The following is a 16,145-nucleotide window of genomic DNA, read 5'->3' as shown; positions in this document are numbered from 1 at the left end:
GACTTATATATGTCATGAAGTGATTACCACAATAAGTTTAGTGAATATCCATCATCTCATATAGATAATGAGATGATGATGAATATTCCCTCATTCTGAGGAAGGACATCCTCTAATGGTATCCTAAGACAAGGGCATGGGGGGCAGGAAATCGATACATTTTTGAGACCTTGTATGTCTCTATGCTCAAATTTCATTACTAGTTTGGCTATGCATAGAATTCTAGCTTAGAAACTATTCTCCTTCAAAAATTTAAAGGTATTGCTCCCTAATTTCTTACCTCCAGTATTGTTTTTGTGATGAAGAAGCCATTCTTGATTTTTGGTGAAGTCCATCGCAGGCAGAATTGCCTTTCCCTCCTTTGAGCTCTTACAGTAATTATTGTCTACTTTTGCAAAGAACAAAAAAGCATAGATTACTTTGAGAAGGCTCTTTTATTGCTGTCAACTCTGGTTACTATATATATATATATATATATATTTTTTTTTTTTTTGCGGTACGCGGGCCTCTCACTGTTGTGGCCTCTCCCATTGCAGAGCACAGGCTCCAGACGCGCAGGCTCAGCGGCCATGGCTCACGGGCCCAGCCGCTCCGCGGCATGTGGGATCTTCCCGGACCGGGGCACGAACCCGCGTCCCCTGTATCGGCAGGCGCACTCTCAACCACTGCGCCATCAGGGAAGCCCCTGGTTAATATCGGATACATTTCTTTCCTACCTGCCCAGGGTAGAATGCAAGCTTCCTGGGAGGCAATATAATAGTGGTTAAGAGCATGGATTCTGGCACAGAGTTCTGGCACGATTACTAACCTTGGACAAGTTAATGAACCTCTTTTTTCCGTTTCCTAATTTGTAAAATGGGAATGGTAAAGGTACCTACCTCATGGGCATGTTGTGACTATTAAATGAATTAATTCATCCAATCTGATTAACCTATTAAGCCCTTAGAAGAGTATCAGGAACCCAGTAGGTTCTCACTGTTAGCTGATGGTAACTGTACCCTCCACTCTTTTTATTCCATCCTTTGTATAACAAAGTCCTAATATAAATGTGTGCATTTAAAATTTACTCATATAGGGCTTCCCTGGTGGCTCAGTGGTTGAGAGTCCGCCTGCCGATGCAGGGGACACGGGCTCGTGCCCCGGTCCGGGAGGATCCCACATGCCGCGGAGCGGCTGGGCCCGTGAGCCATGGCCACTGAGCCTGCACGTTCGGAGCCTGTGCTCCGCAACGGGAGAGGCCACGACAGTGAGAGGCCCGCGTACCGCATAAATAAATAAATAAATAAATAAATAAATAAATAAAATTTACTCATATAAAATGATATAGATAAAATATACCAGAAATTAACTATATAAGCATTTGCACAAAAGTGAATCCGAAATGTTCAGAAAATAATGAGGCAAAGATATGAATTTTTGGTTAATTTGTAAAATATGTATTTTTTTCTTGTCTCAATCAAAAGTGAACATCAATGAGCAGTGTTGGTGCACGATTCTGGTAGAACTTTAATAGCTTTAACATTTGCACTTGTAGAAGTACTCGGGTTAATACAGCTCTCCAAAGTCTATAATCTTATGCTGTATTGCTGTCCTGAATTATTTTTTCTGAGTATCAGATTTGCCATTATTTGAAGGTGAAGGATCAACACCCTTATGAAGCCCATCAATGGGATTAATCAGCAGCCTAGTGCCTTGACTGTAGTAGGGATTTGACAAAGTCTGGTCAATTTAAATTTATTTCAACAAGAATCAGAAGGGGGTGGGACTTCCCTGGTGGCACAGTGGTTAAGATTCCATGCTCCCAAAGCAGGGGGGTCTGAGTTCGATCCCTGGTCAGGGAACTAGATCCCACATGCATGCCACAACTAAGGAGCCTACCTACCACAACTAAGACTCCAGGCAACCAAATTAAAAAAAAAAAAAAAAGAATCAGAAGTGGGGGGGTTCCAACTGTCTGAAGAAGCCTTTCTGCTTTGGTTCTTCTTTGTAAAAATCAATTATAAGGCTTCTTCAGAGAAGCAGATGTGCCAATATCAACCCCCTGCATATGGCCTTACTCATAATAGGGGCTGGATAAGTGTTTGCTACATTGAATTGAATACAATTCATCAGTTATGCCTCCTCAATTCTTCCCATGTGGCTATCATCAGTTTTAAGTCATCCACCTAAATCCATATGTGTAGCACATGCTGGCTATGTGATTAAGGTAACAGAATCTCCAGAGCCATCCATTTAGTCAGCAGTCCATATTCATTCAGTCAGCAAATACTTATTCAAGCAGGAACTTCTTGGAACTTACTCATGGAGAGAGAGACAGAAAACATCATTGACAAGTGATAGAAAGAAGAATAAGACAAGGAGGTGGAAGAGGACTAACTGCTGTTTTAGGTGGGGAGGTCAGGGATGAGTCCCCGGAGACGACATTTGAGCAGAGACTGAATGAGGGCAGAGAACCAGTGGTGGAACTCACTGGAGGAAGGGGAGGGAGAACCAAAAATGCAAAGTCTCTGAGGACAGAGGAACTGCAAAGAGGCCTGTGAGGCATAAGAGAAATGAGCAAGATGGGCACAGTGAGGGATGAGATCAGAGAAGTCTCTGGGTCCAGATATGGTGAAGCCTTCAGGCAAAGACTTTGGATTTTACTCTGCTTGAGAAGGGGAATTGGAAACACAAGAGGGATCTGGTCAGATTTCACTTCCAGAAGAATCGTTCAAACATCCAGTTCTGTCTTTCTCATTCGCTTCCCTCATCCGAAAATCTTGTTGTTGTTGTTGTTTTAATAGATCTTTGCTGGAGTATAACTGCTTTACAATACTGTGTGAAAATCTTGTTTTTGACGGGGAGAAGAAGAAGAATTTTTATGGGATAGCCATTTTGCTTTCCAAACTTCCTGAAATAAACTATCATGCAAGATCTTCACCACACAACTCTGGTTATAGAAAGAACACACAGTATCATCCATTTAGAAAAATAAATGGAAGCATGAAGAAATCAAATAAGAAAAAGGTTTCTCGTAGTTCATGGCAGATTCCCAGGAAGCATTACCTCTTGAGGATGGGGTTTGACTTGCTGCATATTTAATTCGCTTGATCTCCTCAAACACCATGAAACGCTTCTATTTAGAAACCCAGAGGAGGGTACAGGAACATAAAGGTTAGATATATTCCTTGCTTTGAGGAGGTACCTGCACAGGGACCCTGTCTTAAACTGGGGGAGACATCCTGACAAACCTTCAGCTTATTCCAAACCTCCTGTGCAGTGAACTTGCCAAGTCTGATCTGTCAGCAGTTGTGATAATGAAGAAATTTATGACAACCTGTGATGATAGAATTGAACACGATTTCAAAATCTTTTCTTAACAACACAGGACAAAAATGCATTTTCATCTAAGAGGTTTCAAATCAATGATCAAAATAAACTATCCATCTGATCTTTGAAAGAAGTAGATTTACTCCTGGTATACAATGTATATTCATTTGTAACACTGTAAGAGCTTTCAGTAATTTTATTTAGTACTTAAACTCAAACACATAGAGAGGAAGTAAAAATTCTGGTGGTGAGGCTCTGAAATTCTGTTAACTCGAAATATTTTTCAGAAAGGAGTTCCCTTAAAAATTTTTAAAATAAATTTATTTATTTATTTTTGGCTGCGTTGGGTCTTTGTGGCTGGGCGCTCGGGCTTTCTCTAGTTGTGGTGAGCAGGGGCTACTCTTCATTGCTGTGCGTGGGCTTCTCATTGCGGTGGCTTCTCTTGTTGCAGAGCATGGGTTCTAGGTATGCGGGCTTCAGTAGTTGTAGCACGCAGGCTCAGTAGTTGTGGCTTGCAGGCTCTAGAGCGCAGGCTCAGTACTTGTGGCGCGTGGGCTTAGTTGCTCCGTGGCATGTGGGATCTTCCAGGACCAGGGCTCGAACCCGTGTCCCCGGCATTGGCAGGCAGATTCTTAACCACTGCGCCACCAGGGAAGCCCTCCTTTAAATTTTATGAATATATTTTATACATTTGAACTTCGCAATTAAAATGACTGTTGGTCATCCCCAGGTCTGCGGGGCTATCTGAAAGAAAACAGTTGACTTGGCTGACCTTCCACAGTTTTCCCTTTTTTCCTTATTTTATGATTCATGAAAGTGGAACTTTCCTGGAGTTTCAAGTGTATTCTTTTTGTTTTCCCAAACTTTGTCATTGTATGACAGCCGCTGCTTTTATGTACAGTTGGTCTTGTTGGAATGGCACTTTCTTGCACGCTTGCCCAGAAAAGGGTCTGTTATAGTGTCCCTGGAGCTCATGGTCTACTGATTTCCATACTAAATTTCTCTCTGTACACTTTTCTAGTCAATTCTAGAAAGACCCATTAACAAGATAGATTCTAAAAGAGTTGAAAGCTGTAAGATTCTTCATCTGGAGTTAGTTAAATGAGGTAGTAGGGGAAAAAAATGGTAAATCATTCCAGCCAGGAAACATTCATACAAAATGATAGACTCATCCACTGGAAAGCGTTTGGGGAATTAGCTCCTCTATTTTATGCTTCCAGGGAAGACATTATCTAAGTCATTTCACCTCCTCAAACTCCTTCAAACTTTTGGAAGATTCCAGTGAAGGAGAACTACCCTCGTCTGCTCCCTTTCTACCAACAGCCTCACTTGGGGCAAAGTCTTTCATTCCTAGAGACCAAATAGCTCTACAGAAGATAGGAGCCTATACCCTAGTGATTTTGCCCATAGGACAAAAAAATGTGTGTGTGTGTGTGTGTGTGTGTGTGTGTGTAAAGAGAGAGGGAGAGAGAGAGAGGCTTTAAATCAAAGCTGATAAATTATTAAAGATATTCAAAGGGCTTTGAAAAACCTAACACCATTCCTATTAGTTTTGAAATATTTCCATTCAGATTTATATAATTTTAAAAATAGTTTTAAAAAATATTTTTATCTAAATAATTCATGTTCATTATGAAAAATTACAAAAGGAAAAATAAAAGAAAAAAGAATCACCCAATATTCAACCTCCTAGAAACAACCACTGTAATAGCCACTAGGTTTAAAACTATTTCCTCTGTACATAGGGACCTCTGTGAATATTTTATGACGAGCTCATACCTTTTACAATTTGCAACTTTTTCTTCTTACTGACCATCACACCACCATCTTTCCATGTGTATAAATAGTTATATACATAATAATTTTAGTTAATTTTAAATGTATTGAATGTTTGAAAAATCACCTTAAACCTCCAAGGCCAATAGAGGTGAGACAGCCTACATATTCTTAACAAATTTCCATTAAAAAAACACAAAACTATACAACGTATTTATATAAAAGCTCTTAAAATACATTGTTAAACCAGTAAGAAAATTTTTTTTAATCCTTAGAAAGCAAAAATTAATAAAAGGCAGGAATCCAGAGGTGAGTAAGCACATAAGCATGCTTTGTCCTTGAGCATCTGCCAACCCCTGGAATCTGGTCTATTTTGGCAGACTTTCAAGCTCAAGGGTAGAGCCCCTAAAGAGAGAACTCTTCTAGGAGACCCTCACATAAAGCTGGGAACCTAAATGACTATTTCATCAATGAAAAGGAGATCCAGAAATAAACCCACTCTCAGAAGCAGACAGTAAAGAGTTGTTTGGCTTTTTTTTTTTTTTTTAATCTTGGAACTGGGTGAATGAGTGGGGAGAGATATTGCCTGAGAAATTGTAGCTCTAAAACAGCCCTCACCAGGTTTATGGCCTGAATTCACACTATCCGTGTGAATTAAGAAGCCCCAAGTCTAACTGTGGAAAACAGTATGGAAGTTCCTCAGAAAACTAAAAATAGAATTACCATATAACCCAGCAATCCCACTCCTGGGCATATATCCAGACAAAACTATAATTCAAAAAGATACATGCACCCCTATGTTCATAGCAGCACTATTCACAATAGCCAAGACATGGAAACAACCTAAAGGTCCATCAACAGATGAATAGATAAAGAAGATGTGGTACATATATACAATGGAATACTACTCAGCCATAAAATAGAATAAAATAATGCCATTTGTAGCAACATGGATGCAACTAGAGATTATCATACTAAGTGAAGTAAATCAGAAAGAGAAAGACAAATGCCATATGATATCACTTATATGTGGAATCTAAAATATGACACAAATGAACCGGTCTGTGAAACAGAAACAGAATCACGAACATAGAGGACAGACTGGTAGTTGCCAAGGGGAAGGAGGTTGGGGGAGGGATGGAGTGGGAAGTTGGGATTAGCAGATGTAAGCTTTTAGATATAGAATGGATAAACAACAAGATCCTACTGTATAGCACAGAGAACTATATCCAATATCCTATGATAAACCATAATGGAAAAGAATATTAAAAATGTATATATTCTATCATATATATTGTTATATATAACTGAACCACTGCTGTACAGCAGAGATTAACACAACATTGTAAATCAGCTACACTTCAATATAAAAATATTAAAACTGAAAAAAAAGCCTCAAGGCTAAGAATTGTTTTGAATTCGTCATATATTGATATTGTCCTTAAACATCTAGCAGAAGCAAATGGGGTCCTTTCTGGAGGAACTCACTCTAAATGGAGGCCTCAAATAATTTCACAGATAGAATTCCAAGGAATATGAATACATGGTCGAAAAAAATTGCAAAACACATAGGGAATAATAGGCCATGAGCAACAGCCAGCAGAAGTAAAATGAAGATGATAGAACTAGATCTGCAAAGACTTTAGATAGTGAAACTAATAAGCTAAGTTATTTTTAAATGCTTAAAAAGCAAAAGATGTAGTTAAGAATGAGTACTAAAGCACATACAATTTTAAAGATAGCAAGGTATAAAATTAACTTACAAAATTAATATCCTTCATATACACAAAATAATGGAAGAGTGAATCCCATTTACAGTAGCAAAACAAAAACCAAGATAAAATACTTAGAAATAAACTTAACATGAAATTTGGAAAATCTACATGAGGAAATGCTAAAACACTCCTGGAAGACGTATAAGTTTAAATGGACAAGCATCCCTTGTTCTTGAATAAAATGACTCAACATCATAAAGCTGTCAGTTTTTCATAAGTTAATTTAATAAATGTTTCATAAAGCCTCTGTAAAAATACCAGAAAAGCTTTTATCTTAAAATGAGATGTTAATATTAAAAATCACATGAAAAATAAACATGCAAGAATACCCAGGGAAACACCAAAAAAGAAGCGCCATTGAGGGACAGGGAGAGGCAGAAATCTCTATCAGACCATCAAATATATCAGAAAACCATTTTAAGTGCAAGGATGTGGGAATAATTCATGAATAGACACATGAATCAGAGAAATAGACTAGAAAGTACAAATATATATGGAAATGTAATGAGTGATAAAGTTGACATCTCCGATCACTGGACCAAAATTGGACCAAAATAACTGGAAAACCATTTAGAAAGAGATAAAATTGTATCCCCAACTCACACTGTACAAAAGGAAAAAACAACAATAACACAACAAATAGATAAGAACTCTAACTATAAAAATGAAGCCATGAAAATACTAGAAGAAAACAGGTGGGTTCCTTGGAAACCTGTAAAGAAAGACTTTCTAAATACATCTAAAAATTCACAACAAAAGAAAAGATTCATGAATTCAACTAGATAAAAATTAAAATATTTTTAAAGAAGCTTTGCATGGCACAAAACTCTATAAGCAAAGTCAAAAGGCAAATTACAAAGTGGAAGAAAATACTTAACAGCATATATTGCCGATAAGAACTAATATCACTAATGTGTAAAGAACTCTTAACACCAAGGTGAAATTGATCAAACCCCATTAGATAAATGGGCAAAAACCATGAAGCAGAAAGTAGCCCCCTGAAAAGATATAAATGTTCCTTATACTCATGAAAAGCTCTTCAGCGTCACTCATAATTAAATTCAAATTAAAAGGAGAAACACCGGGCTTCCCTGGTGGTGCAGTGGTTGAGAGTCCGCCTGCGGATGAAGGGGACACGGGTTCGTGCCCCGGTCCGGGAAGATCCCACATGCCGCGGAGTGGCTGGGCCCGTGAGCCATGGCCGCTGAGCCTGCGCGTCCGGAGCCTGTGCTCCGCAACGGGAGAGGTCACAACAGGGAGAGGCCCGCGTACTGCAAAAAAAAAAAAAAAAAAAAAAAAAAAAAAAAGGAGAAACACCATTTCTTATCAGAGTGGTGAAAATTAATAATTATGATATATTCTGTTGGCAAAGCTATAGGGTAACTACTATTCTTATACATTGCTGACCAATGTATAAGAATACTAGTGTGTGCAAAATGGTACACTCTCTATCCAGACATCGTGTTACAAAGACTGTTTCATTCTTACAACTATATTTATCTCCTAATGGTTCTGCTTCTTTGCACCCTGACTGATACAGAAGGCTCCACTAAGGAAGTAACACTTGAACTAAACCTTAAAGTCTAATGAGTTGGATTTCTCATGTAAAATTTGATAAGTTTGAAAATGTAAACCAATTGCCTCTCCTATCTTGTAACTGTTTTTTTTTTTCCTGCAATGTTGCCTTACAGAGATACCTCTAAGAAGATAAGCTCCCCTGTAACGCTACTGCCATTGGTCACGTTTTATCCATAAAAAGCTAACTGCCCTGTGCTTTCTGGTTATACTTGTACATCTCAACAGCTGTACCAATTAATGTCAGTTCACAATATTTATATCTAAGATGTATCAAAATTGTTTCCTGAGCTCATTTTAATTGTATAACATACAGATTAAAAATTTTGCATTTTGGGGGACAAAAGGAGGACTCTAGACCAGCTGTCTATCTTAGGTTCTCCAGTTGGGGCCCTAACAAAAACCAGATTAACAAGAAAAAAACAAACAGAAGTTTACTAACATGGGCATTGTGCATACACATGGGAATACCCAGTGATGAGTAACTCAAAGGAATGGTTAGAACTTGGTCTTATAGAGCATCTTACCAAAAGAACAATACATTTTTATAGAAGTGATAAAACAAAGAAAAAAGACTTTGAGCTTCTAGGGGTGGCAAACTGTGGGAAGAGAAATATATGAGGCAACTAACTCACGGTAGGTAAATGGTTAGTTTAGCAAGGTTTGTTAGGCAGATTCCTATGGTGCCACCTCGTGAGCTCACAAGGGACTAGAGTTGCCTCTGGTGATTAGCTTCTGCTCTTTATGGAAAAGAGGAGCAGGGAGGGACCCCTTTATAAATTTATATTCTGCTCTTAAGCGAATAAGGGAAAGGCAGGGAGTTTTTCTTGTACCTGCTTCTTCTCATTTGCCTTCAGTTCAAAAGCATCTTTTATCCCAAAGTGGCATATTTGGGGAAGGCATATTCTGCTACCCTTCAGGGAAATGACCAGACATTGTCTTTCACCAAATAATTCCTCAGCAAAAGGGGATGTTATAGACTACAGCAGAACAACAACGGCAGTGCTGTGAATCTCAACAGGTTGCATATAAAGGTTAGAGGGGAGAGGACGGCTAGGAACGTATATGAAAACTAGTTCTGAGAGAGAAGACCTTCAAAATTTGTGTACTCTTTGACTCAGGAAATACAGTAATTACACTTGTAGAAATTATCCTAAGGAATTATCATGGCTATATGTGATGTTTAAATGACAATCATAACAGCAAAACAAATAACTTATATTTTATATGCATGAAAAAAAAATCTGGAAGAATATATACCAAGGTGTAAACCACAGATTTCCATGAGTGGTGAGATAATGTAAATGTTCTTCTTTTGTTTCTCTCTGTTGTTAATGTTCTCTATAATTATTATGCCTTTCTTTTATAATTTTTACAGAGGTTTTTATTTTTTTTTAATTTGTGGGTGGGTCTTTTCTAGTTTGAAAGCATTTAAAAATGTTCTCTGCTCCAAGAGTAGAAGTTAAAATTCCAGGGAAGAAGAATCTAGTGGTAAACACAAGGGTTGTGGAAACATTAAGAACTTGAGTCTCCTTCCCATCCTCAGACTATCTGGTTTGATGTTAAGCTAGGTCTTTTCCACCCCCACTTCTGTCATGAAATGATTCCTACTGTGTCATGCAGACGGCTGCTAAAGGCCGAGTGAATCTATGCTTGGGCAGTGAGCCCGGAAAAATGGAGGGTACTGCCAAAAGGGAGTTCAGATTCCTCCCCAGTTTAATTGTTTTCCATTTCACCATGACTAGATGATCTCCTGGTCTTCTCCTGCCCAAGAATGTCCCTAAAAACTTGGATGCTTTGTCTGGTCTCAGGAATGAATCATCCGGAAAGAAATGATTCTGAGAATAAACATTTTCTGTACCAAAGATATGTCAGAATCTGAGTCAACTACTAGCCCAAGTCCCTCAACAACCTTAAGATTCTCCCAGGTGTAGAGAGAGTGAGAAAGATGCCGTGATGGATGATATGTAAGAACCAGGTGCAAAGGTCTGTGGGGTCCAGCCCATCATGGGTAGAAGTATGTTTGGAACACAGCCTCTAAGAAATGCATTTCAGTGATGTTTTGTAAGCATTAAGAGACATGGTCTTACTCATGAAAAGAAAATTCAGGAGACTCTCAATGTTTTCTACAATACCCTCCATTGAAGAGCAGCAAGAAAGCAAGCAGATTAGACTTAAATTCTTACAAAAATTATAGTTGGGTAAATAATTTGAACCTACATGTCTTTGACTCCAGAAACATTTTGTTCTGTTTTTTAAACCATGTGATACGGTCACCAAATATATCAGTGTTTTAAAAACCTTTTTCACCGCAATGAAAAAAAAATTACATCACACACACATACACTCTAACACACATTTACAAAGAAAAGCTTCACAAAGCAATACATACTTTTACTATGTGTAAGTAGATCATTTCTATTCTATCCTATTCTTTTTTTTAAGATTATCTTTTCTTTTCTTTTCTTTTGGCGCTGGTTTCAACCCACTCAATATATTTCACAACCCAATGATGGATCAAAACCTACCTACATCACTTACACAAGCTGCTTCAAGCAATTTTTTCCGCAAAATTAGCTCTTAAATTTTCATGGTTTTATTTTCTACACCATTACCACAAAAAGACAAGAGAGTTTGTTTTATGTTTAAACACATTTTTAATAAGCTCCTCATTCAGACAAAACCTTCTCAACCTTTTCAATTAAGTATTCTGTCTTTAGTTGCTTGGGTAGAATCCTTTTTGCATGAATAATACAGGCATTGCATGTCCAAGTCATTAATATTGTAGTGCTATCGGAAGCAAGTTCTCCAGGTAATTCTATATAAAGTGGGTTAGAATAACAGCATGCTCCTAAAATAAAGCACCCTACTTACTGTGTGATCTTAAAGAAGTTATCTAACTTCTCTGGGTGATGGTTAATTCATCTGCAAGATAATGTCATTTTATTGGACTATTGGGAGGTTTGTATTAAATAATCCAGTGAAAGGGCTTGACTCAGGGCCAGACACAACATAGGTTCATTTTGAGACATGAGCTAGTATTATTTTAAATAAATCCCTTGTGTTAGACAAGGTTCTCTAGGGAATAGAGCCTGAAGCAAGCATTAAGATCCTAATACTGTTTTGGAGTGAAAGCCCTCCTTCCTGCTCTACATTTGCCATTCTCTCTCACACACACACCTGTATGTTCTTCCCACCATCCTATTTAACCTGGCTATACACAACTGGACAATTTCTGGCTACAATCATGATGCCTAAGCCATCCCAAGCTCATCACATCCTGGCACACATCAAAGAAATTGATAAAGGTAAGTGGTGGTGTAGCTAGCTGCACCACCATCAGTGCCACCATTAATCCAGCCTTGAAGTAACAGTAAAGATGTCTCTTGAATTTCTAAGCTCATGAGAGAGACAATTTTTACAAAAATTCCAGGAGGTGAGTGGAGTCAGCCTGACCTGACACAGCTACTCCTTGAGAGAAGCAATTAGACCTGCGGACAAGGCCACATGTCCTTGGTGACAGTGGGTTACTATATTGGAACAAAGTAGATCTTGAAGAGAAGACCTAGTGAAATGGTGGGAATCTAGGGTCCAATCTATAAGACGCTGTTAAACATCATGAAACTTCAGGTGTGATTGGATTTGTGTGTCTGAAAGAGAAGCTTCCAGTCAGAACTGTCACAGATTGGAGTGGATGAAGGAGAAGTAACTGCTAAATATAATTCGGGATCCTGGATAGGATCCTGGAACACAAAAAGGGCAACAGTTGAAAAACTGATGATATTGGAATAAGGTCGACATTTTAGTTAATAGCATAGTAACGATTTTAATTTCCTGGTTTTGATAATCATACTATGGTTAGGTAAGGTGTTAACATAAAAAGAAGGTTATTTTGAGTCAGCTCTACCATTGAGAACCAACTAGAAAAGCTGGAATTAATTACTGAGGTGTAATTTGTATGCAGCAAAATGCACAAACTTAAGGATAGAGTTCAATGTATTTTTTTCTTTGATTTTTTAAAAATAAAAGTATAGTTGATTTACAATGTGGTGTTAGTTTCAGGTGTACAGCAAAATGATTCAGTCATATATATTCTTTTTCAGATTCTTTTCCATTATAGGTTATTATAAGATACTGAATATATTTCCCTGTGGTATACAGTAGGTCCTCGTTGTTTATCTTTTTATATGTAGTAGTGTATATCTGTTAATCCCAAACTCCTAATTTATCCCTCCCCTTTCCTTTCCCCTTTGGTAACCATAGATTACCACATGTTTTCTATGTTTGTGAGTCTTTTTCTGTTTTATACATTCATTTGTATCATTTTTTTTTAGATTCTACATATAAGTTGTATCATATGGTATTTGTCTTTCTCTGACTTACTTCACTTAGCATGAAAATCTCTAGGTCCATCCATGTTGCTGCAAATGGCAATATTTCATTCTTTTTTATGGCTGAGTAATATTCCTTTGTGTGTGTGTGTGTGTGTGTGTGTGTGTGTGTGTGTGTGTGTGTGTGTGTATCTCACATCTTCTTTATCCATTCATCTGTTGATGGACATTTAGGTTGCTTCCAAGTCTTGGCAATTGTAAATAATGCTGCTATGTACATTGGGGTACATGTATCTTTTTGAATTAGAGTTTTCATTTTTTCTGGATATATGCCCAAGAGTGGGATTGCTGGGTCATATGGTAATTCTATTTTTAGTTTTGTAAGGAACCTCCATACTATTCTCCATAGTGGCTGTACCAATTTACATTCCCACCAACAGTGTAGGAGGGTTCCCCTTTCACCACAACCTCTCCAGGATTTGTTATTTGTAGACTTTTTGATGATGGCCATTCTGACCGGTGTGAGATGATACCTCATTGTAGTTCTGATTTCCATTTCTCTAATGATTAGCAATGTTGAGCATTTTTTCACGTGCCTGTTGTATGTATGCCTTCTTTGGAGAAATGTCTGTTTAGGTCTTCTGCCCATTTTTTGATCGGGTTGCTTTTTTTTTTTGATATGGAGCTGCACGAGCTGTTTGTATATTTTGGAGATTAAGCCCTTGTTTGTCACATCATTTGCAAATATTTTCTCCTAGTCCACTAGGTTGTCTTTTCATTTTGTTTATAATTTTCCTTGCTGTGCAAAAACTTCTAAGTTTGAGTAGGTCCCATTTGTTTATGTTTGCTTTTATTTCTTTTGCCTTGGGAGACTGATCTAAGAAAGAATTACTTCGATTTATGTCAGCAAATGTTTTGCCTATGTTCTCTTCTAGGAGTTTTATGGTGTCATGTCTTATACTTAAGTCTTTAAGCCGTTTTGAGTTTATTTTTGTGTATGATGTCTCAATGTATTCTTACATATGTAATATATAAAATGTGACATCACCCTACACATCCAACCCAGATCAAGATATAGACTGCTTCCCTCACCCTCACCTCATGAACATATGGTACTAGAAGTCAAGACAGTGGTTACCTTTGGAAAGAAAGGACAGAGTAGTGATCAGGAGGGGGACCTAGGGAGCCTTCTGGGGCTCTGGTAATGTTCCATTTCCTGACTCCGGTTTTGGTTATAGGTGTCGGGTTCATTTTTTGATAATTTACCGAGCTGTACACTTATGGTTTGTGCATTTTGTATAATTCTGTTAGAACATTTATTTTAAAAATATAATTTGTACTGAATCTGACTGAGGGAACTGCACAGTGGAAGTCATTTTAAAGTCCTTAAGTGCTCCTAGGCACTGGAATTTGTTTGGACAATGTTTTCCACAATTTCCCAAAAACAAAGACAATATGCCCCCATGGGACAGATGGGCTATAACACGATTCTTCATCTGAGTGTCTTCAGCATTCCAAATAAGAAAGGATGACAGATTTAATGGAATGGGATTGGCATTTACAAGGGAACTTTTTTTAACTTTAGAATTTTTTTAAATTTATTTTTATTCATTTATCTTTGGCTGCGTTGGGTCTTCGCGGCTGCCTGTGGGCTTTCTCTAGTTGCGGCGAGCGGGCGCTACTCTTCGTTGCGGTGCGCGGGCTTCTCATTGTGGTGGCTTCTCTTTTTGCAGAGCACGGGCTGTAAGTTCACTGGCTTCGGTAGTTGTGCCACGCAGGCTCAGTAGTCATGGCTCACGGTCTCTATAGCACAGGCTCAGTAGTTGTGGTGCACAGGCTTAGTTGCTCCACAGCATGTGGGATCTTCCCGGACCAGGGCTCGAACCCGTGTTCCCTGCACTGGCAGGCAGATTCTTAATCACTGCGCCACCAGGGAGGTCCCAAGGGAACTTCTTTTAATTTATTTTTTAAACCAAGTATCAGGAATATTTGATTCAGTGGGAATTGAGCATAACAGATCAATTTTTTTTTTTTTAGAGGAGAAATTTTTTTAAATTAATTTATTTATTTTTGGCTGTGTTGGGTCTTCATTTCTGTGCGAGGTCTTTCTCTAGTTGCGGCGAGCGGGGGCCACTCTTCATCGCGGTGCACGGGCCTCTCACTATTGCGGCCTCTCTTGTTGCGGAGCACAGGCTCCAGACGCGCAGGCTCAGTAGTTATGGCTCACGGGCCCAGTTGCTCTGCGGCATGTGGGATTTTCCCGGACCAGGGCTCGAACCCGTGTCCCCTGCATTGGCAGGCAGATTCTCAACCACTGCGCCACCAGGGAAGCCCAGATCAATTTTTAAATGAAGGATTTTAATCAATTTAAAACGAAGACTTTATTTAAATTTTGTAAAACTAGATGAACCCCGAGAAAACACAAGGGGGCAGCATTCCATAACATTATAAATGAAGAATGCTGAAGGAGTGTTTTTTTGTTTTTTGGTTTTTTTTAGTAACAATATAAATATTGAGAATGGTCCTTAAAGAGAGCATCTTATCAAAGGAGTAAACGAAAGGTCAGAGAGATTATTACGGGAGTTGCTTTAAATTCCCTGAAATCAGAGAGGTCAAGAATGGCAAAACAAGGACCACAGCTTATGTTTCCCAACTGCAGATTGAGTAGTTTTTCCACTCTGTATCGTCTCAAATGGTCTCCTGGATGAAAGAGCACTTGCTGTGTGCTGGAAATGGTTAACTTTTCACCAAAAGACCCTTGGATAAGATCTCCATTTACTGTGGACATGGATTAGGGTGTAGGTGCCTGACACCTGTTACTGAAGATGAGTAGTTTCATCTGAGTGAAACATGAATCAATTTGCAGAGCAGAAATATGCTTCTAATTTAATATGTGCTGATCTTCAATATAAAGGAGGCCTTGAGGGAATGGTTAGATGGTGATAGTTTTAAAAATGTGGTTTGGAAATGTTAGCGCCGTGCATTGTAATTTCGCCCTTGAATTATGTTTTATTGCACTCTCTCGCCTCTGAGAAGGAGCCATTATTAAGCCTCAGGGTGATAGAGTGTATTTGACCTCTTTAGAAAGACAATAAAATCAGGCTTTATGGGGAGAGATAATGAGGGTTTGCAGTAGCTTTTAGCTGTGGAGTCTTTTTACTACATCAAGGTTAAGCCTAGTGGACTAATTCACAGGGTTCTTCCTAGTATAGAAAAGCCACCCTTTCTGCCCATGACAGCTGGGACACAAGACTTCCTGCTCCTTGGGAATTCCCTGGTTGTCCTGTGGTTAGGAGTCTGCACTTTCACTGCCAATGGCCCAGGCTCGATCCCCTGGTTGGGGAACTAAGATCCCGAAAGCCACATGGGTGTGGAAGGG

The 16,145-nt window shown here is 38.6% G+C and overlaps 1 protein-coding gene across 1 annotated transcript in view; it reads right to left on the bottom strand.

The window, feature by feature from the left end:
- Positions 1-235: 235 nt before the first annotated feature.
- DEPTOR (DEP domain containing MTOR interacting protein) overlaps positions 236-16,145 on the bottom strand; it is a 203,252-nt gene continuing 187,342 nt past the window's right edge. Inside the window, exon 10 of the mRNA XM_081214281.1 lies at positions 236-385. Within this exon, the coding sequence (XP_081070407.1) occupies positions 379-385 (7 nt within the window). The 3' untranslated portion in view covers positions 236-378. The remainder of the gene's footprint in view (positions 386-16,145) is intronic.

This window comes from Mesoplodon bidens (assembly GCF_964165515.1).
Source record: "Mesoplodon bidens genome assembly, chromosome: 16".
NCBI lineage: Eukaryota > Metazoa > Chordata > Mammalia > Artiodactyla > Ziphiidae > Mesoplodon > Mesoplodon bidens.
This window is presented reverse-complemented; position numbering and strand designations above follow the sequence as displayed.